The sequence below is a fragment of the Zea mays genome, chromosome 10, assembly GCF_902167145.1.
Source record: "Zea mays cultivar B73 chromosome 10, Zm-B73-REFERENCE-NAM-5.0, whole genome shotgun sequence".
Lineage (NCBI taxonomy): Eukaryota > Viridiplantae > Streptophyta > Magnoliopsida > Poales > Poaceae > Zea > Zea mays.
The window spans coordinates 149,582,815-149,605,046 of NC_050105.1; the positions used below are offsets into that span (position 1 = coordinate 149,582,815).

At 42.7% G+C, this 22,232-nt stretch overlaps 2 protein-coding genes across 3 annotated transcripts; one reads left to right on the forward strand and one right to left on the reverse strand.

The window, feature by feature from the left end:
* The first annotated feature begins 1,472 nt into the window (after window positions 1-1,472).
* Window positions 1,473-5,981, forward strand: LOC103642177 (OSJNBa0043A12.15-like protein). Of its 2 annotated transcripts, NM_001352257.1 has the most exons (8): window positions 1,516-1,733; window positions 2,212-2,339; window positions 3,520-3,627; window positions 4,241-4,297; window positions 5,064-5,129; window positions 5,342-5,402; window positions 5,526-5,569; window positions 5,700-5,981. In NM_001352257.1, exons 1-8 carry the CDS (start codon window positions 1,604-1,606, stop codon window positions 5,733-5,735), a joined length of 630 nt encoding a protein of 209 aa, NP_001339186.1. In that variant the 5' UTR covers window positions 1,516-1,603; the 3' UTR covers window positions 5,736-5,981. The 2 variants fall into 2 exon arrangements, with proteins under 2 accessions (XP_008663716.1, NP_001339186.1); XM_008665494.2 differs by lacking the exon at window positions 4,241-4,297 and having other exon boundaries at window positions 1,473-1,733; window positions 5,700-5,959.
* Window positions 5,739-9,604, reverse strand: LOC103642176 (uncharacterized). Its single transcript, XM_020545831.3, has 5 exons — window positions 9,380-9,604; window positions 9,168-9,240; window positions 8,109-8,173; window positions 6,870-6,979; window positions 5,739-6,312 (listed from the first exon to the last, which is right to left on the reverse strand). Exons 1-5 carry the CDS (start codon window positions 9,491-9,493, stop codon window positions 6,051-6,053), a joined length of 624 nt encoding a protein of 207 aa, XP_020401420.1. The 5' UTR covers window positions 9,494-9,604; the 3' UTR covers window positions 5,739-6,050.
* Window positions 9,605-22,232: the final 12,628 nt, after the last annotated feature.

The following is a 22,232-nucleotide window of genomic DNA, read 5'->3' on the forward strand; positions in this document are numbered from 1 at the left end:
ATAAGATGAATCGATCAAACTTGAGATAAAAAGTCAAATAAATTATAAAATCGGAGCGGAGGAAGTATATTTTACTTCCACGTTGAAGTTTCATCTTAACAGTCCCTCTAATTTCTTATTTCTTACAACAGAATATATATAGGGCTTGCTTGTTTTAGATTTTTTGCTGATTCGAACCGCCATAATCGTTTTGATAAAAACGTCCAAAATCAAAGTGAACACACTATCCGTCGAGCCATCGTGATAGGAGGAATCAGTTACTTCCTTGATTATAAACCTTATGGGTTCATTCGTCTTCTTCCGCACGTAAGTCCTATGATACTCAGATTCGCTCTCCTCCACAGCTAGATTCTCAGAAAAGCTCATCATAAAAATACTGAAACAAACATGCTTATAATAGACTAAAAATTTATATTCTCACTAGCAAATTGTATGTGCTTTGCTACGGTTGTTATATACTCAAATATAACTATTGTTTATTTCTAAACACTAAGGTATGTGTGGTTTGGTGGTTAACCCTAATTTTCTGAAGTAGGCTGCGTGGGTTCGAGTGCTCGCTACTATTTTTTGCGCGGTATGGTGGGTGGGCCTAGAGTGTTAGCGCGGACGGTGAAGGTGCCCACATTACGTTCTTAACATATAATAAATAGCATGTGCTTTGCTATGTTCTTTATATATTAGATAAATAGGTATTGAGATATTTATTCAAATATAATTATTTTTATTTTAAACACTAAGGTATGTGTGATCTAGTGGTACCGGTGGGGTCAGGTGCTGGAAAGGCTGGTACAGGAAGGCTGGTACAGGAAGGCTAGGGTTTGGTTCAAAGGGCAGTAACTGAGAGAGCGTTGCGAGGGGGCGAGGCGCGTGGGGCGGGAGAATAGTCGACGCGCGTGGGGTGGGGCTAGAGTGTAAGTGTGGAAGGTGAAGTCTGATATGACCACATTAAGTTTTTAAAAAGAGTAGTATAGAAGATAGTTAGATAGATTAGTATAGATATAGATTTGTGAATCTCCATACATTCACTGATTCTTTGTATGTGTATTTTTCGTCTCACACTAATAGTAGAATCTACAAGTTGGCATAGTTAAAATAAAAACTAGCATGAACTAAGTCTTAGATATAGTGCATATCTACTATATAGCAAAGTCTCTATATTTTCAAAGTTTTAAATATAATTCTAAATTATAATTCGTTTAACATTTTGTTATTATGTTTGCTCGACTCGTCCTATTCATTTTTTTATGAAAAAAGAAAAATTTAAAGCCATATTTAAAGTATATTATATGCTAAATAATATCACAATAAAAATTAATAATAATTATAATTTTTTTGAATAATACGAGTCGCTCTAACTTATAATAAAAAGTTAAAAAATATAAATTGAAACGAAGGCAGTATAATTTAAAACGTTGTAAGTAATGGAAACATTAGTTACACAAATCGTTTGGCTACGCGGCATTCCACGAAGCTGGGGGGTTCGCGTCGCGGTGGAGCGAGGCCGACCAAGGAGCCGATCCATTTGAACCGGAGGCTACCGCTGCCTCAAGGGCCTCCTCGCTCGCTCGCCAGTCGCCACCCGCTCACGGAGACAGAGAGGCCGATGGCGAGCTCGCTGGCCCGCCTGGGAGCGGCGCTGCCACGCGCGCGCCCACGCGCTGCGACCCGCACCCTGCCACCGCCGCGGTGGGACGCCGCGGCGCTCGGCGCCTCCCGCCGCGCCGCACCGAACGGTAAGAGCAACCTACACACCCACCAATTTCGCTGCTAGCGGTGAACGAGAGGGTGGATTGGATGGATCGTCGTGCAGTGCTTACACATGAATTCTCTTGTGATCGAGCCGGATGCCTCGATCGGACCTACTATGTCTAGGTTGCCGGTGTTGTTCTTGGCGAGGAGGACGTAGGTTACTTCCTACTTGTTATTCTGTGTGCCTTTGATCTCACGAATTTTACTGCATCCTGTCTCGTTGGGAGATAATGCGTGTGCAAGTGCATACCCAATTGGCATACCAACGGAGAGGTGAGAATACAGAAGAAAAGGAAGATTGCAGATTGTTACAACGTTCCTCCTAGAAGAAACACTTCCATTGCTGCACCAAGGGTTACTAACAAGTAGCATTTCTGGGCTACTAACTACCAGAAATGTCCTGTTAGGCATGTGCTTTTATGCAGTATAAGATCAGGTTATTAAGCACCAATTGTACATCAGTTTGCAGGTGCCTAGTTCATTCCGACGTTAAAGTAGCCCCTACATCGGACTTCAAGGACAGTAGCAAATCTGAAACTTGGAGGATCAAGATGCTCTACGACGGTGATTGCCCTCTCTGTATGCGTGAGGTATGTAGTTGCGCTAGAATTTTAAGATGCAGTTTCTGGAAGAACATAGCCTCATTTTCCAACAAGGCAATGATTAATGAGCATGTTGAACAAATGGACACATGGCAAATTCATAGTGTTCGGCTGTTCGCTGGTCCTGATTGCAGAAACTAGTTTTTCTGCATCTATTTAGTATCTCAGGGGCAGCATTCAATTACCTTTGATATTTCAAGTGATGATATGTTGAATCCTCTTTTATTAGTTCTCTGAGTTCCACTTCCAGCTACCTGATCTTGATGCGTAATCAACTGTGAGAGTAGGCAGCCATGAACCTGTAACAAATGGAGAGTACAGATTACTTGACCTGCGGGAGGTAAGACAGCCCCCGGGCATTGAATTAAGAAGAAGACCTTCTCACACAGGTCAAGAAAACCCCCGAACCCCTGCCCCACCCATACACAGCGGCATCGAAGCCCATGTGAGAACGACCACGACCGGGGCTGAGCCTTAGACCTGTGCTTTGGCATGGGACAGACGAGGAGATTTTTTTAACCACAGCCTGAAATTCGCTCCCACGGGGAGTCGAACCCAGGACCTGAGGAGTGCTACTCAGACCACCTAACCAACTCAGCTAGAGGCCCTTTCGCGAGAGAGTACAGATTATTGCCTGGATTATTAACCATCGCATGCTGTAGATAAATTCTTGTTGAATTCATGTGATATTTATGTTCTGAAAATGCTTCAGCTTTCAGTTTGTATACCTTGGCAGATACTTCTGGATTAACTTTCCCCATTAATTCTTCACCAGCTCTATACTTTATCATTTATATCAATGAACTTCAGCAGTTCAGCTGGGATATCGGAAGGATTAATTGTATACATGCCACTTAACTTTTACAAAACTAGATGGCTAGTTCATTTTGATGCCATCCCCATTCTTTCAGTGGCACTCAGTGCAGACCATGGAGTTCTCCACCATGAGCTTTTACTATATATTTTAGGACCCTATCACTACTGCTAGAGCATGTTAGAGCTCAATATGCAGCACTATCTCATGAAAGGCACATGCCATTTGACTTATACTTATTCAAATCTGGATGGATTTTCTTAACTGATAATGTTGTTTATGGTTGAAACAATAGGTGGCCATCATACTGATACCACTGCAGCTAAATTTTCATGTACTTTAATGTTTGTGCAGGTAAACATGCTAAGAGAAAGAAACAAATCCTATGGAGCAATAAAGTTTGTTGACATAAGCTCGAAAGATTACTCTCCAGATGACAATCAGGGCCTTGATTATGAAACTGTGCGTATTACTTCAATTTATTTCAGTTTTTTCTCGCCGGTTTATGGTTCCCCATTAGTGAAATTGGTCATGTCATGTTTTGTTTCCTAAAAGGCAAAGGCTATGGTATAAAAGTTACTTTTCATTAATATAGTGGCACACACGTAGATTAACCCTACCAATTTTAGCAAGCACGTTCCACTGAAAAATTGATGACCTTTTTTTCATTGCTTAAACACTTGATTTTGAATATTTTATGACTGTCATTTGTACTGGCACTGTTATGCTGATACTTCAATTGCTTCCTCATGGTTCCTAACTTGTTTCGTGTTCCTAGTTTGTCTGCATTCATGCTTCTATGCTTTCTCAAAAAATCTAAAAATATTAAACTCATCAATAGCCTGGTGTATGATCACCATTTACTCCACTGCTAGCAATGCTATTTGATTTCTCAGTTCCTACCATTCACTTTCTGGGGGAATGTAGAAGGACATCTTATTCGTAATTTGTTTACTGGGACCAGACTGAAAGTTAGCATTTTGTATTATGGCCAAAGAGATAAATATAAGAAGCTAGAAGATCATGTGCATTGTTTATTTAATTTCTAGTAAATAAATTTGCTTTCTCTTTTCAGTCCATGGGGAGGATACATGCGGTTCTTTCAGATGGAACTGTTGTCACAGACGTTGAGGTAGAACATTAACATCATGTCCTGCTGAAGTCGTCTGGGATTTAACTTTGCAATAGGCAGATTGGCTACTGCCTACTGGCTTAGTGCCAGATGAACTGTTGGATAGTTAAATTAGACTAGGCTGACTGTCTGAACATTTTTGCATCAAATGAAGGAAATGACCAGTTGAGTTATACATGTTATTAATGAATGGCTAGATGTTTCTTTAACATAATATTGTAGCACATATGTTTCCCTTGTGTTCACTTGACAATGAGCAACTATGTTAATGCATAGATGAGTGTGTACAAGCCAAAATCAATTTTGTTCTCTTCTAGAGCCAAACAAAATTTAGGTACTGATGTTTTCTTGACAGGATTCAGGACAACATTGCATGCATAGCTTAGAATCACTAAACTGTTACAAACCTTAGTGAATAATGTTTTGAAGCAGTGTTTAAAAGGCGACTAGGCATCCAGGCAAGTGCTGGGTCCGCTCGGACACCCAGGCAGCAAGGCACCGATTCCCAAGGCGAGCTGGGTATGCCTGGATGCCTAGGTGACGCGTTCGAAACACTGTTCTAAAGAACTTGATGTAGAATAGTATGGTCTATCAACATAGTTATTTCGACCAAGCTACAAAAGAGCTCATTCCAAAACATAGTGCTAAACTTAACAGGGTATGAGTGTGATGCCAAGACAAATAAAAGGCCTAGTCAGAATTTGTTTCTTTTTAGTCTAAACATCAGGTATGTTTCATGTGAATATTTATTGTGTTATTATTGCAGGCATTTAGAAAACTGTACGAGGAAGTAGGACTTGGATGGGTTTATGCTGTTACTAAGTATGAGCCTGTAAGTCGCTACTTGCAGAGAGCAAAAATATGATCATCTTGGACTGGTCCATTCACTTCATAGGCTCACCATTCAGCCGCATGCTTTTTATATAAGCAGAACGTCTTCCAACTGAGATCAAACATAAGTTTTATGTTCTTGCTAACACCGGTACTTCTTCATTCACCTTCTAATTTGTTCTAAAAAAACAATCATATTCTAATACTCTGCAGGTAGCTAGCATGGCAAATGCAGTATATGGTTTGTGGGCAAAATACCGTATGCAAATTACAGGTATAGCTGCTAAGAACTATGCACATGGATCAAAACTTCAATGAAATCTAATGCAAATGTGCATTGAATATCTTGCGCATTGGGGTGAACAAATTTGATCACTCTTTTTTCCTACTTTGACAGGTCGACCTCCGCTAGAAGAGATCATGGCATCCCGAAGAGCTGCAGTAAGTTGTCCTTCTGAGTTCTGATCATGAGCTCGCTTCATCTGGCTGAAGCTCTGTAACAATCATACTGGTTGCATGCGAGCGAACATTTCATTGGCTTCGTTTTACTGACTGCTTTGTCCTTCCGCAGGGCGAATGTAAAGATGACAAAGTATGCAAGATGTGAGCATAAAGATGTTATACTGTGCTACATACCTCGCCTCTAGCCATGCTTTATATAGGCTAAGGCTCGTATATATGGCTTTAACAGTACAAATAATCGCAGTTGTATTAGAAAAAAAAAGGTGAATAGCTTATGTAATGGTTTATCAAAGTACATATGATTGTACATTTGTATGTACACTGTACTGGTTCACGCATGTAAAAACGATCCACCACAGATCGAGCTGACTCACATTGTCTGTTCTACCAAGTCGTATGGACTACTACGCGGCCCCAAGCTCACAGTCACATCCTAGTCCATTGTTGTGGATATATAAGCTCATGCACTGCCCGCTGCCGGCTGAGAAGCACAGCTAACGTCCGCAGAGGCCGCGTTGCTTGACGTCGAGGGGGCCTCGGTGCTTGGATGGGCGTCGGCGCGCTTGTTCTTGGAGGCTAACCTGCTGTTCCTGAGCCTGTTGAAGGGCCGCCAGTGCCATCTGTCGTGCGACTTCATGTGACCCATCCCCACCAGCTTTTGTTGCTCTTTTCTCAAGCCCCTTCGAGCGTACCAAGCACCACCTCGCCAGCCTACCGCGGACCTGGAATTCCACAAAGATAACACTATAGGTTAATAATGTCTGTAATTTGTTACTCACGTAACAATGTCACCAGATGGATGGAGCTCCAATGGCAATGCCTGAGCAAAGTAAAAGGTTCAGAACTCAAAGCCAAGCCTGGTCCTAAACCAGTAACTACATAGATCGACGAATCAAGTACCAATTTCATGCATGATGTGTCGATGTGGGCCCCAGTCATTGTCACGTAAGCATGGATCTAATCTTAATTAAGCTTTAGGGCATTATGACCTAACCTAAAAAAGTACTCTCTTTGTTCTAAAATATTAGTCGTTTTAGACCTTAAATGTTATGTCTATATTCAAATGGATGACAATAAATATAGACATATATATAAAACACAAATATTAGTTATTGTATTAATCTGTTAAAATGCTAAAACGACTAATATTTTGGGACGGAGGGAGTAGGTAACATGCCAGGTCATAGAATGAATCACACAAATTCAAAGAGCAGTACTATCGAAGTGGATAAGAGTGAAAGTGCAAAACCAAAGTTAAGTATCAACAGCAAGAACATACCCAACAACCATTGTGGTCATTGCCGTGGCTACACAGGCTGGGGCGCTAATATTGCTGGAAGTGACGATCTTTTTTATCTCTTCATGTTCAACTTTGTGGTTACCCTTCAGCTGTCAACAGATCAAGGAATGACATAAGTAAATATGTCTAGCAGTCAATACGTGAAAAAAGAACAAAAAGAAAAATTGAAAAGGGAAAAGGAAAGCAATTGATCCAACCATTCGGAAACTAGTAGGCAACGTGGTACGGTATTAAAACCTAAAGCATCAAGTTTTCTTTGGCTGGGTTAAGGAGTGCATCTCCAACATCAGAGTGCACCCTAAAAATGAAAATAAGTAACATAATGAAATAGATACAGATGAAGTGGATAGCGGGAGAACACTTTAATCTTGTTGTCAACAGCACAGCAAGGTATATTCTGTTAGGTGTGGCTGGTATTGTAACCTGTGGTAGTTCCCTACAGAGACTGTTTTGCTCTTCCATTTTAATATGGAAAATATGTGTACAGGGCAAGAACAAATGTGCCCTCTATATGACACATACAAAAAATTCTTGTCACTAGTGTCCTCGAGACAAGGGAGAAATCAGCAGCATCCTACTTCATACCGCAAAAAACAGAAAAAAAAGTCCCCTAAACCAGTTTTCCTTGTAACATAGTAGGCGGTTTTCCTGCATGTTCATTTCAACAAAAAGAAATGTTGCTCCAGAAACAGAATAGCACCATGCACGTGTTTCTAATTTCACATGCCCTGAAATTTTAAGCCTACAGTGGAACAATTCAAACTTGCTTTGCTGACAGCTTTGGTCAAGCTAAGAAGTGAGAAATGAGAATGGTCCAAACAGGTGTAAAGGATACAGCTCTGTGTTCAAAGAGTAAATTAAAAAAAAAAAAGCTTTGACTGTATTCCTTCTGTGTGGTGATCTTACTGTCTCTGGTGTGATCTTACTGTCTCTAGGGGTGTGCGTTTGTGTGTCAGTGCTTTTGTGTGAGAGTTTGTGTTTCGAAAGTGTGTGTTTTCAGACCAGTTATCACTTTTCGACTAAAAGACACATAACACTCCTGCATGGCTGCATGTTTGAGAAAATCAGTTTTTCCCTTTTTTGTCAGAGGATATGAGTTTACACAACATCCTATTAACGCCCACACCACCTGCTGGGGTTACCAGCTTATAAACAGAGACCAAATGAGAAAACGACTCGCTTCACCAACAAAAACAGCATTTCTTGTAAATTACTTACAGATGATTCAATTGACTCAAGCCTCTGTTCAATCCTTGATTGTTGCACGTGGCGAAGTGAATAGCCTATAGTGAGGAAATTCACATTGTAAATATTGTGAATCCATCGGAATGAAGCTATTCTAAGAAACATAAGCAATCATTCAGCACATTACAAATGCTTAAAAATGGACATTAGTCACATTATTCTCTGTTATGCAAACTGTTTTACATGCCGAGAACCTACCAGTTGAGAACACAAGTGATGTGACTTCAAATCTAAAAGAATATAATTAAATTGATCAACATGAGTTTAGAGCAATCATCTCGTGCAAATTAATTTTTTTTGAAGGAAATGGCAGACTTCAACGGCCTCATGATATACATCCTGTGGAACATATGGAAGGAGAGAAACCGGAGGATATTCGAAAACAGCGCCTTCACCCCTATCCCATTAGCCTTGAAGATTAAAGAGAACATGTTCACTTTCAAGAGAGCTATGTTCTTCCAGTATTAGGGTTGCTGCAGTGGTTTAGCTGATTTGTGCGGGTCTGTTGGGAGTGTTCCTCACGTTGTGTTTGCTAGTCTGTCTTGTCTCGGTCCTCGGACCTGTACAGTGTGTTTTCTGAACTCTCTCATTTTAATGATTAGGCAGAGCTCCTGCCATTTCAAAGCCTAACTCGCATGGTCCTACAGAAAAGAATCCAACACCAAAGGTAAACTATGCTTTTCCAAGCCTAACTCGTACGGTCCTACAGAAAAATGGGATACAAACAAACTCCAAGTTTCCATCTCAGATACACTGGACACTGCAGAAACCATTGCTGTACAGTTCCCATCGAGTCATTCCCACTCCTATCGAAGTGAAGCATTGTGTGTAACGAAGTTGTAGCAGCATATAAGCTGCACGATTTCAGCCAGCGTACCTCCCACAACTACAGCCTAAAGTGATCGAAACACCCAGCCTGATAAATCCGTATGAACCTCCACACCGTTGATTATTCACACATCACCCACCGAACCATGTCCAATGCTGGAATCTAGAGCAGCAGCTGATCTGCCAGAGCAGGGAGGAGCGTACCTGCCCAAGCCGTGAGGACGGAGGCGATGGAGGTGCCGACGGTGAAGACGATGCGGTGGTTCTCGAACACTTGCTGCGGTCCATTGGAGGGGCGCACGCGTCAACGAATCAAGCGAAATCACAGCGGATACGGTGTGTGTGTGTGTGTGTGTGTGTGTGTGTGTGTGTGTGTGTGTGTGTGTTGGTGAGGGGGCTAGGTTGCCAAGCGTCACCTTAGTGGAGAAGAAGGTGTCGCAGACGGCGGCCCAGGAGTTGGACGCCCGCCTCCGGATGTTGGGGAGCGTGAGCAGCGCGCGCCCCGCGCCGCCCAGCCGCCGCACCACCATCGCCTCGCCTTTTCCGCGTGTTGCTTGGGTGGGGGTGTGTTGAGGCGAGCGGCTTGGCTCCTCTTCCTCCTCCGCTTTCCTTTCCCACGGCGGAGGGAGTCAGGGAGGCCGACCAGTAGGGCTGGGCAAAATACTCGTGGTGAGCTCGCTCGACTCGTGGCCAGCTCGGCTCGACTCGACTCGGCTCGTTTCAATTTTATCACGAGCTGAGCTAACATCTCAGCTCGGTTCGTTAACGAGCCAGCTCGTTAGCTCGAATGAGCTAGCATTTATCTGTAAAATAAAGTCTATACTTGTATTAGATGAATTAATAAGTGATGAACTATGTTAGTTTAGGGTTTAGATGATGTGATATATAAAATTATGAGTATTGTTAGTCTTTTCTAGTGTTAAATTAGTATGAAATTAACTAGCAATTAATTATATTGTTGTATATATATATGTACTAGTCAGTTGCCCGTGCGTTGCGACGACTTACAACAATACCCACGTAAACTATCCATAAAAAAATTCAAGATTTTTTATTGATTGTCTCCGCTCTCTGTATAATATTTTTTTTGATTTGGCTAACTGATGTTATTGTTTACTCCATACAATATGTCGTACAACACGACCAATGAAGTGAGCGATTAGATGAGAGTTAACAACTACTGGCTGAACGAATAGATATTATAAAATGACATAATTCCACCATATAGAGATCAAATAAGAGAAAGTTTGTGAGCTTAAGTTTCTAAAATAAGTCAAATAAAGTCAAACTTATAAAAAAAGATAGGTCAAAATATGGAGTGATTGTTAAAGTCAGGCATCAATAAAAACTGGATGCGCTGCATATAAATTATGCTACTTCGTAACAATTACTAACGTTTAAAACCAACAAATAACCTTTCATTTTACTGTTAGTGTGACAACCATTGTTGCTCCATCCAATTCAGCAACCTCAAACACCATGGAGTCCATTGCATCAATATGGTCTCCGAAACGACCTAATGCTTGCAAGAACCAAGAACGTCGTGTCGTGCTTGGGTTGTAGCCTCGGCCCGTAGTGCTGGCCCGGCCCGACACGATTATATATATATATATATATAATTTTTAAAACGTATATACATATAATATTAAAAACATCTGAGCATGATGTTCTATTGGTTAGACAGCTTCACACAGTGTCTTCCGCCCTTTTTCCATCAGGGCATGGGTTTGAACCCCACCTCCTGCACTGTTTTTTAATATTTTACGCCGATTTAATCAAATGAGCCGACGGTCTAACGGCGGCACAGTCAGGCCGCATGACGTGCCTAGGCCAGAGTTGTGGCTCGCGGGCGTCTGGCCCATGCCGGACCGCCGTTTGGCCATCTATAGGCGTGCAACAGATTAATTTGAAATAGCTGTGAGGGGATATTTGTAAAAGATGACGTGTGACGACCGTTGAAACTGGTGCTTTAAGTATAGTATAGAAGTCAAACTTATAAAAAAAGATAGGTCAAAATATGGAGTGATTGCTAAAGTCAGGCATCAATAAAAACTGGATGCGCTGCATATAAATTATGCTACTTCGTAACAATTACTAACGTTTAAAAACAACAAATAACTTTTCATTTTACTGTTAGTGTGACAACCATTGTTGCTCAATCCAATTCAGCAACCTCAAACACCATGGAGTCCATTGCGTCAATATGGTCTCCGAAACGACCTAATGCTTGCAAGAACCAAGAACGCCGTGTCGTGCTTGGGTTGTAGTCTCGGCCCGTAGTGTTGGCCCGGCCCGACACAATTATATATATATTTTTAAAAAAAACGTATATACATATAATATTAAAAACATCTGAGCATGATGTTCTATTGGTTAGACAGCTTCACACAGTGTCTTCCGCCCTTCTTCCATCAGGGCATGGGTTTGAACCCCACCTCCTGCACTGTTTTTTAATATTTTACGCCGATTTAATCAAATGAGCCGACGGTCTAACGGCGGCACAGTCAGGCCGGCATGACGTGCCTAGGCAAGAGTTGTGGCTCGCGGGCGTCTGGCCCATGCCGGGCCGCCGTTTGGCTATCTATAGGCGTGCAACGGATTAATTTGAAATAGCTGTGAGGGGATATTTATAAAAAGATGACGTGTGACGACCGTTGAAACTGGTGCTTTAAATATAGTATAGATAATATTTTTTGTTCTGGCTCGCGAGCTAAACGAGCCAGCTCGAGCTCGCAAACGAGCCGAGCCGAGCTGATTCTCTGGCTCGGTTGCTTAACGAGCCGAGCCGAGCCAGCTCGTTTCCTTAACGAGCCAGCTCGAGCTCGGTCGAGCCGAGCCGAGCTGGCTCGATATCCACCCCTACTGACCAGCTTACGGAAATACGGAATACGAATATTTAGCCCAAAAATATTTGCTTCTAGCCGTCTTGGAAAAGTAGTGTAGATTGCCGTTTTGGAAAAGTAGTGTGGGTCTCTCGTTGCTTGAGGTTCAAACCCAATTTCTGGGACTAGCCCATGGTTGATCTAGAAATTTTCTATGAGACCACCACGATACTCACCAGCCCAAAATTTGAATAGGGTCTAAATCTGAAGGGAGTCTACTAACCAATGAGTCTTTATAGCTACAATAAATGAGGCTCGGCCCAATGTAGTCAGGTGAAAACGATAAAAAAAATGGATATTTATTTGATTTGACCTTTTCTTTTTTTATGAACAAACATGATATAGAATTCGTAATGCAAATACATATTCTTCTTTCCAACGATGAGCCTATAAATATTTATAAAAAAATAAATCTCAAAATTATCATATACTACCTCTGTCCTTTTTATTTGAGGTGGTTGACTTTTTTTCAAAGCTTCAATCATTCGTCTCATTCAAAAAAATTATACTCAAACGAAACTTAATCTTAACGATAAAACAAATAACAAAAAAAATCTCAATAAGACAAGTGATTCAAGTTTTCTTAAAGTCAATCGTGTCAAATAAAAAAGAATGGACTGTAGTATCTTCTCACATGATAGATATAGAATTTGGGATACAAATTCAGATTTTTTTTATCTTTTTTGTTGTAGGGGTAAATAATGCATAAAACAATTATAAAAAGTATTCTTATTTATAATAATACGATTGATAACGTAAGAAACATTAAATGTCATACAAATCTATTTTAAAATATTAAATTTGTCCAAACAATTTGGTTATACACTTTCATCTACACTTCTCGTACAAATTAGTCTACTTATCTGTAAATTTAGATTAGAGTGGCCTTTTCAGTATTCTAAAATTACCATGTTATTTATAATACCATGATTTTAAAAACTAGAAATGCAATCAAACAACCTATGACATAAAATACTCTTATTTTCCTATAAACTATGAATATTACCTAAAAATTATACATCCCGTCATCCCCTAAGACTTTGGCTAGGAGAGCACTATAGATGAGCAAACGTGCCGCCCAGCACGGCACGGCCCAAATAGGCACGGCACGACTAGGCCCACGGGCCTACCGGGCCGTGCCTGCACAGTCCTGTGTGCCTTGCAGCAGGCCCAGGCACGGCCCAGCGGGCCGTTTTTCGGGCCGGGCCAGCTCGAAAAGCCCTGGCCCAAAGCAGTGTCGGGCCAGCCCGAAGCCCGATAACAGACAAAATACAGTAAAACATAATTCACACAGAAAATATACACAATATTGAGCCGTTAGTGCAATGCCACCTCATTAAAAACCTTTCTAGGTAAAACTTACACCTCGTGAGAAACCCTAGAAAGGAAAAAAAGAGTACGGTCAGCTCAGTTTATAATTCAAATGTTCAAAGTTATTACAATTTACAAGCCAAAGTACCAGGACAGGTCAAGCCAAAGTATCAGGACAGATCAAGCCTAACTGCCTAAGTATCAGACTATCAGGACAGAATGACAGATCAAAACAAAGTATCAGGACACATCAAGTCAAAGTGTTAGTAGCACCAGCATCTTCATCCAGCCAGAGGTCCTTGAAGGACTCCTCTAATTCATTGTCCACCACAGCATGTTGTGACCGCTGTTGGCCTAGCTCCCAATCTTTGATGCACACCAACATCTCCACTGTCTCTGAGTTCAAGCGCCGTCGTCGATCCTCAAGAATCCTGTCAGACAAACTGAAAGTAGACTCCGAAGAAGTAGTTGAGGCAGGAACAAACATAATGTCTCTAGCCATAATTGAAAGAATTGGATAGGTTAGTGAAAGGGAATTAGGTTTACACCTAGTTCCTAAATAATTTTGGTGGTTGAATTGCCCAACACAAATCTTTGGACTAACTAGTTTGCCCAAGTGTATAGATTATACAGGTGTAAAAGGTTCACACTCAGCCAATAAAAAGACCAAGTTTTGGATTCAATAAAGGAGCAAAGGGGCAACCGAGGGCACCCCTGGTCTGGCGCACCGGACTGTCCGGTGTGCCACCGGACAGTGAACAGTACCTGTCCGGTGCACCAGGGGACTCAGACTCAAACTCTTCACCCTCGGGATTTCTCGGAAGCCGGCGCGCTATAATTCACCGGACTGTCCGGTGTGCACCGGACATGTCCGGTGTGCACCGGACATGTCCGGTGCTCCAAGGAAGCGCGGCCTCCGGAACTCGCCAGCCTCGGTTTCGCGTGGCAGCCGCTCCGCTAAAATTCACCGGACTGTCCGGTGTGCACCGGACTGTCCGGTGTGCCAGCGGAGCAACGGCTCTCTTCGGCGCCAATGGCTCTCTGCGGTGCATTTAATGCGCGCGCAGCGCGCGCAGACGTCAGACTTGCCCATACCGGTGCACCGGACATCAAACAGTACATGTCCGGTGTGCACCGGACACCCAGGCAGGCCCACAAGTCAGAAGCTCCAACGGTCAGAATCCAACGGCAGTGATGACGTGGCAGGGGCACCGGACTGTCCGGTGTGCACCGGACTGTCCGGTGCGCCATCGAGCAGAAGCCTCCAGCCAACGGTCAAGTTTGGTGGTTGGGGCTATAAATACCCCAACCACCCCACCATTCATTGCATCCAAGTTTTCCACTTCTCAACCACTTACAAGAGCTAGGCATTCAATTCTAGACACATTCAAAGAGATCAAATCCTCTCCAATTCCACACAAAACCCTAGTGACTAGTGAGAGTGATTTGCCGTGTTCATTTGAGCTCTTGCGCTTGGATTGCTTCTTTTCTTTCTCACTTGTTCTTGTGATCAAAACTCCATTGTAATCAAGGCAAGAGGCACCAATTGTGTGGTGGCCCTTGCGGGGAAGTTTTGTTCCCGGCTTTGATTTGAGAAGAGAAGCTCACTCGGTCCGAGGGACCGTTTGAGAGAGGGAAGGGTTGAAAGAGACCCGGCCTTTGTGGCCTCCTCAACGGGGAGTAGGTTTGAGAGAACCGAACCTCGGTAAAACAAATCCGTGTGTCACACTTCATTATTTGCTTGCGATTTGTTTTGCGCCCTCTCTCGCGGACTCGTTTATATTTCTAACGCTAACCCGGCTTGTAGTTGTGTTTGTATTTGTAAATTTCAGTTTCGCCCTATTCACCCCCCCCCCTCTAGGCGACTATCAATTGGTATCAGAACCCGGTGCTTCATTAGAGCCTAACCGCTCGAAGTGATGTCGGGAGATCACGCCAAGAAGGAGATGGAGACCGGCGAAAAGCCCACTACAAGCCACGGGAGCACTTCATCGGAAGAGTCCCGCACCAAAAGGAGGGAGAAGAAGAAGAGCTCCTCCAACAAAGGGAAGGAGAAGAAATCTTCTTCTCATCACAAAGAGAAGAAGGAAAAATCTTCTTCCCACAAGCCGCATCGGAAAGGCGACAAGCACAAGAGGATGAGGAAGGTGGTCTACTACGAGACCGACACTTCATCAACATCGACCTCTGACTCCGATGCGCCCTCCGTCACTTCTAAGCGCCAAGAGCGCAAGAAGTATAGTAAGATCCCCCTACGCTACCCTCGCATTTCCAAACATACACCCTTACTTTCCGTCCCACTAGGCAAACCACCAACTTTTGATGGTGAAGATTACGCTAGGTGGAGCGATTTAATGCGATTTCATCTAATCTCGCTCCACAAAAGCATATGGGATGTTGTTGAGTTTGGTGCGCAGGTACCATCTATAGGGGATGAGAACTATGATGAGGATGAGGTAGCCCAAATCGAGCACTTCAACTCACAAGCCACAACAATTCTCCTCGCCTCACTAAGTAAAGAGGAATATAACAAAGTACAAGGGTTGAAGAACGCCAAGGAGGTTTGGGATGTACTCAAAACCGCGCACGAGGGAGATGAGCTCACCAAGATCACCAAGCGGGAAACGATCGAGGGGGAGCTCGGTCGGTTCCGGCTTAACAAAGGGGAGGAGCCACAACACATGTACAACCGGCTCAAGACTTTGGTAAACCAAGTGTGCAACCTCGGGAGCAAGAAGTGGGACGACCACGAAGTGGTAAATGTTATTTTAAGATCTCTCATTTTTCTAAATCCCACTCAAGTTCAATTGATTCGTGGTAATCCTAGATATACTAAAATGACCCCCGAGGAAGTTATCGGGCATTTTGTAAGTTTTGAGTGCATGATAGAAGGCTCGAGGAAAATCAACGAGCTTGGCGACCCATCCGAAGCCCAACCCGTTGCATTCAAGGCAACGGAGGAGAAGAAGGAGGAGTCTACACCAAGTAGACAACCAATAGACACCTCCAAGCTCGACAATGAGGAAATGACGCTCGTCATCAAGAGTTTCCGCCAAATCCTCAAGCAAAGGAGGGGGAAAGACTACAAGTCCCGCTCCAAGAAGGTTTGCTACAAGTGTGGTAAGCCCGGTCATTTTATTGCTAAATGTCCTATATCTAGTGACAGTGACCGAGGTGACGACAAGAAGGGGAGACGAAAGGAAAAGAAGAGGTATTACAAGAAGAAGGGCGGCGATGCCCATGTTTGTCGCGAGTGGGACTCCGACGAGAGCTCAAGCGACTCCTCCGACGACGAGGACGCCGCCAACATCGCCGTCACCAAGGGACTTCTCTTCCCCAACGTCGGCCACAAGTGCCTCATGGCAAAGGACGGCAAAAAGAAGAAGGTTAAATCCAACTCCTCCACTAAATATGAATCGTCTAGTGATGATAATGCTAGTGATGAGGAGGATAATTTGCGTATTCTCTTTGCCAATCTTAACATGGAGCAAAAAGAAAAACTAAATGAATTGATTAGTGCTATTCATGAAAAGGATGATCTTTTGGACTCCCAAGAGGATTGTCTAATTAAAGAAAACAAGAAACATGTTAAGGTTAAAAAGGCTTATGCTCTAGAAGTAGAAAAATGTGAAAAATTGTCTAGTGAGCTAAGCACATGCCGTGAGATGATTGACAACCTTAGAAATGAAAATGCTATTTTAAATACTAAGATTGATTCACATGTTTGTAATATTTCAATTCCCAATCTTAGAAATGATAATGATGATTTGCTTGCTAAGATTGATGAATTGAATGTATCTCTTGCTAGCCTTAGAGTAGAAAATGAAAAGTTGATTACTAAGGCTAAAGAACTAGATATTTGCAATGTTACAATTTCTGACCTTAGAACTAAAAATGATATGTTACATGCTAAGGTTGTAGAATTAAAATCTTGCAAACCCTCTACATCTATTGTTGAGCATGTATCTATTTGTACTAGATGTAGAAATGTTGATATTGATGCTATTCATGATCATATGGCTTTAATTAAACAACAAAATGATCATATAGCAAAACTAGATGCTAAAATTGCCGAGCACAACTTAGAAAATGAAAAATTTAAATTTGCTCGTAGCATGCTTTATAATGGGAGACGCCCGGGCATTAAGGATGGCATTGGCTTCCAAAGGGGAGACAATGTCAAAATTAGTGCCCCTCCTAAGAGATTGTCCAACTTTGTTAAGGGCAAGGCTCCCATGCCTCAGGATAACGAGGGTTACATTTTATACCCTGCCGGCTATCCTGAGAGCAAAATTAGGAAGATTCATTCTAGGAAGTCTCACTCTGGTCCTAATCATGCCTTTATGTATAAGGGTGAGACATCTAGTTCTAGGCAACCAACCCATGCTAAGTTGCCTAAGAAGAAAATTCCTAATGCATCAAATGATCATGCCATTTCATTTAAAACTTTTGATGCATCTTATGTGCTTACTAGCAAATCCGGCAAGGTAGTTGCCAAATTTGTTGGGGGCAAACACAAGGGTTCCAAAACTTGTGTTTGGGTACCCAAAGTTCTTGTGTCTAATGCCAAAGGACCCAAAACCGTTTGGGTACCTAAAGTCAAGAACTAAAATTGTTTTGTAGGTTTATGCATCCGGGGGCTCAAATTGGATACTCGACAGCGGGTGCACAAACCATATGACTGGGGAGAAAAGAATGTTCTCCTCATATGAGAAAAACCAAGATCCCCAACGAGCTATCACATTCGGGGATGGAAATCAAGGTTTGGTCAAAGGTCTTGGTAAAATTGCTATATCTCCTGACCATTCCATTTCCAATGTTTTTCTTGTAGATTCTTTAGATTACAACTTGCTTTCTGTTTCTCAATTATGTCAAATGGGCTACAACTGTCTTTTTACTGATGTAGGTGTCACTGTCTTTAGAAGAAGTGATGATTCAATAGCATTTAAGGGAGTGTTGGAGGGTCAGCTATACCTGGTAGATTTTGATAGAGCTGAACTCGACACTTGCTTAATTGCTAAGACTAACATGGGTTGGCTCTGGCACCGCCGACTAGCCCATGTTGGGATGAAGAATCTTCATAAGCTTCTAAAGGGAGAACACATTTTAGGATTAACAAATGTTCATTTTGAGAAAGACAGGATTTGTAGTGCATGTCAGGCGGGGAAGCAAGTTGGAGTCCATCATCCACACAAGAACATCATGACGACCGACAGGCCGCTTGAGCTACTCCACATGGATCTATTCGGCCCGATTGCTTACATAAGCATCGGCGGGAGTAAGTATTGTCTTGTAATAGTGGATGATTATTCTCGCTTCACTTGGGTATTCTTTTTGCAGGAAAAATCTCAAACCCAAGAGACCTTAAAGGGATTCTTGAGACGGGCTCAAAATGAGTTCGGCTTGAGGATCAAGAAAATTAGAAGCGACAACGGGACGGAGTTCAAGAACTCTCAAATTGAAGGCTTCCTTGAGGAGGAGGGCATCAAGCATGAGTTCTCTTCTCCCTACACTCCACAACAAAATGGTGTAGTGGAGAGGAAGAATCGAACTCTATTGGACATGGCAAGAACCATGCTTGATGAGTACAAGACACCGGACCGGTTTTGGGCCGAAGCAGTCAACACCGCCTGTTACGCCATCAACCGGTTATATCTTCACCGAATCCTCAAGAAGACATCATATGAACTCCTAACCGGTAAAAAGCCCAACATTTCATATTTTAGAGTTTTTGGTAGCAAATGCTTTATTCTTGTTAAAAGAGGTAGAAAATCTAAATTTGCTCCTAAAACTGTAGAAGGCTTTTTACTTGGTTATGACTCAAACACAAGGGCATATAGGGTCTTTAACAAGTCCACTGGACTAGTTGAAGTCTCATGTGACGTTGTGTTTGATGAAACTAACGGCTCTCAAGTAGAGCAAGTTGATCTTGATGAGATAGGTAATGAAGAGGCTCCATGCATCGCGCTAAGGAACATGTCCATTGGGGATGTGTGCCCTAAGGAATCCGAAGAGCCTCCAAATGCACAAGATCAACCATCCTCCTCCACGCAAGCATCTCCACCAACTCAAAATGAGGATGAGGCTCAAGTTGATGAAGGGCAAAATCAAGAAGATGAGCCACCTCAAGATGACGGCAATGATCAAGGGGGAGATGCAAATGATCAAGAAAAGGAGGATGAGGAAGAACCAAGACCGCCACACCCAAGAGTCCACCAAGCAATCCAACGAGATCACCCCGTCGACACCATCCTCGGCGATATTCATAAGGGGGTAACCACTAGATCTCGGGTTGCTCATTTTTGTGAACATTACTCTTTTGTTTCCTCTATTGAGCCACACAGGGTAGAGGAAGCACTTCAAGATTCGGATTGGGTGGTGGCAATGCAAGAAGAGCTCAACAATTTCACGAGGAACGAGGTATGGCATTTAGTTCCACGTCCTAACCAAAATGTTGTAGGAACCAAATGGGTCTTCCGCAACAAGCAAGATGAGCATGGTGTGGTGACAAGGAACAAAGCTCGACTCGTAGCCAAAGGGTATTCACAAGTCGAAGGTTTGGATTTCGGTGAAACCTATGCACCCGTAGCTAGGCTTGAGTCAATTCGCATATTATTGGCCTATGCTACTTACCATGGCTTTAAGCTCTATCAAATGGACGTGAAAAGTGCCTTCCTCAATGGACCGATCAAGGAAGAGGTCTATGTTGAGCAACCTCCCGGCTTTGAAGACAGTGAGTATCCTAACCATGTTTATAGGCTCTCTAAGGCGCTTTATGGGCTCAAGCAAGCCCCAAGAGCATGGTATGAATGCCTAAGAGATTTCCTTATTGCTAATGGCTTCAAAGTCGGCAAGGCCGATCCTACACTCTTTACTAAAACTCTTGAAAATGACTTGTTTGTATGCCAAATTTATGTTGATGATGTTATATTTGGGTCTACTAACGAGTCTACATGTGAAGAGTTTAGTAGGATCATGACACAGAAATTCGAGATGTCGATGATGGGGGAGTTGAAGTATTTTCTAGGATTCCAAGTCAAGCAACTCCAAGAGGGCACCTTCATTAGCCAAACGAAGTACACTCAAGACATTCTTGCTAAGTTTGGGATGAAGGATGCCAAACCCATCAAGACACCCATGGGAACTAATGGGCATCTCGACCTCGACACGGGAGGTAAGTCCGTGGATCAAAAGGTATACCGGTCGATGATTGGTTCATTGCTTTATTTATGTGCATCTCGACCGGACATTATGCTTTCCATTTGCATGTGTGCAAGATTCCAATCCGACCCTAAGGAATCCCACCTTACGGCCGTAAAACGAATCTTGAGATATTTGGCTTATACCCCTAAGTTTGGGCTTTGGTACCCTCGGGGATCCACATTTGATTTACTTGGTTATTCGGATGCCGATTGGGCGGGGTGCAAAATCAATAGGAAGAGCACATCGGGGACTTGCCAGTTCTTGGGAAGATCCTTGGTGTCTTGGGCTTCAAAGAAGCAAAATTCGGTCGCTCTTTCCACCGCCGAAGCCGAGTACATTGCCGCAGGACATTGTTGCGCGCAATTGCTTTGGATGAGGCAAACCCTGCGGGACTACGGTTACAAATTAACCAAAGTCCCTTTGCTATGTGATAATGAGAGTGCAATTAAAATGGCCGACAATCCCGTCGAGCATAGCCGCACTAAGCACATAGCCATTCGGTATCATTTTCTTAGGGATCACCAACAAAAGGGGGATATCGAGATTTCTTACATTAATACTAAAGATCAATTAGCCGATATCTTTACCAAGCCACTTGATGAACAATCTTTTACCAGACTTAGGCATGAGCTCAATATTCTTGATTCTAGAAATTTCTCTTGCTAAGCTTGCACACATAGCTCATTTGAATACCTTTGATCATATCTCTTCTATATGCTATGACTAATGTGTTTTCAAGTCTATTTCAAACCAAGTCATAGGTATATTGAAAGGGAATTGGAGTCTTCGGCGAAGAAAAAGGCTTCCACTCCGTAACTCATACTTCGCCACCACTCCGAGCAACTCTCTCTTCTTTGGGGGAGAAATGAGCATCAAGGAAAAGGACTTCATCCTTGGGGGAGAGAGTAAAAGCTCAAACGCAAAAGGACCGGATTTCGTCTTTGGTATAATCTTAACTCATTCATTTATGACCAAAGAGGAGGAACTTACTTCAAGGGCTCTAATGATTCCGTTTTTGGCGATTCATGCCAAAAAGGGGGAGAAATGAGCCCAAAGCAAAAGGACCGCACCACCACCACCAAATTCAAAAACTTAGTGCTTTCCAAAAGTCTTTATCATTTGGTATCCTATTGTGTTCAAAAGGGGGAGAAAGTAGTATTTCAAAAATGGTATATCAAAACCCTCTTGAACACTAAGAGGTGGATCTCTTTTAGGGGGAGTTTTGTTTAGTCAAAGGAAAAGCATTTGAAATAGGGGGAGACAATTTCAAATCTTGAAAATGCTTTGCAAACTCTTATTCATTTACCTTTGACTATTTGCAAAAGATCTTTGAAATGGATTTACAAAAAGAATTTGCAAAAACAAAACATGTGGTGCAAACGTGGTCCAAAATGTTATATAAGAAAGAAACATTCCTTGCATATCTTGTAAGTAGTTATATTGGCTTAATTCCAAGTAACCTTTTCACTTACCTTTTACAAACTAGTTCAATTATGCACTTCTCTATTTGCTTTGGTTTGTGTTGGCATCAATCACCAAAAAGGGGGAGATTGAAAGGGAATTAGGCTTACACCTAGTTCCTAAATAATTTTGGTGGTTGAATTGCCCAACACAAATCTTTGGACTAACTAGTTTGCCCAAGTGTATAGATTATACAGGTGTAAAAGGTTCACACTCAGCCAATAAAAAGACCAAGTTTTGGATTCAATAAAGGAGCAAAGGGGCAACCGAGGGCACCCCTGGTCTGGCGCACCGGACTGTCCGGTGTGCCACCGGACAGTGAACAGTACCTGTCCGGTGCACCAGGGGACTCAGACTCAAACTCTTCACCCTCGGGATTTCTCGGAAGCCGGCGCGCTATAATTCACCGGAC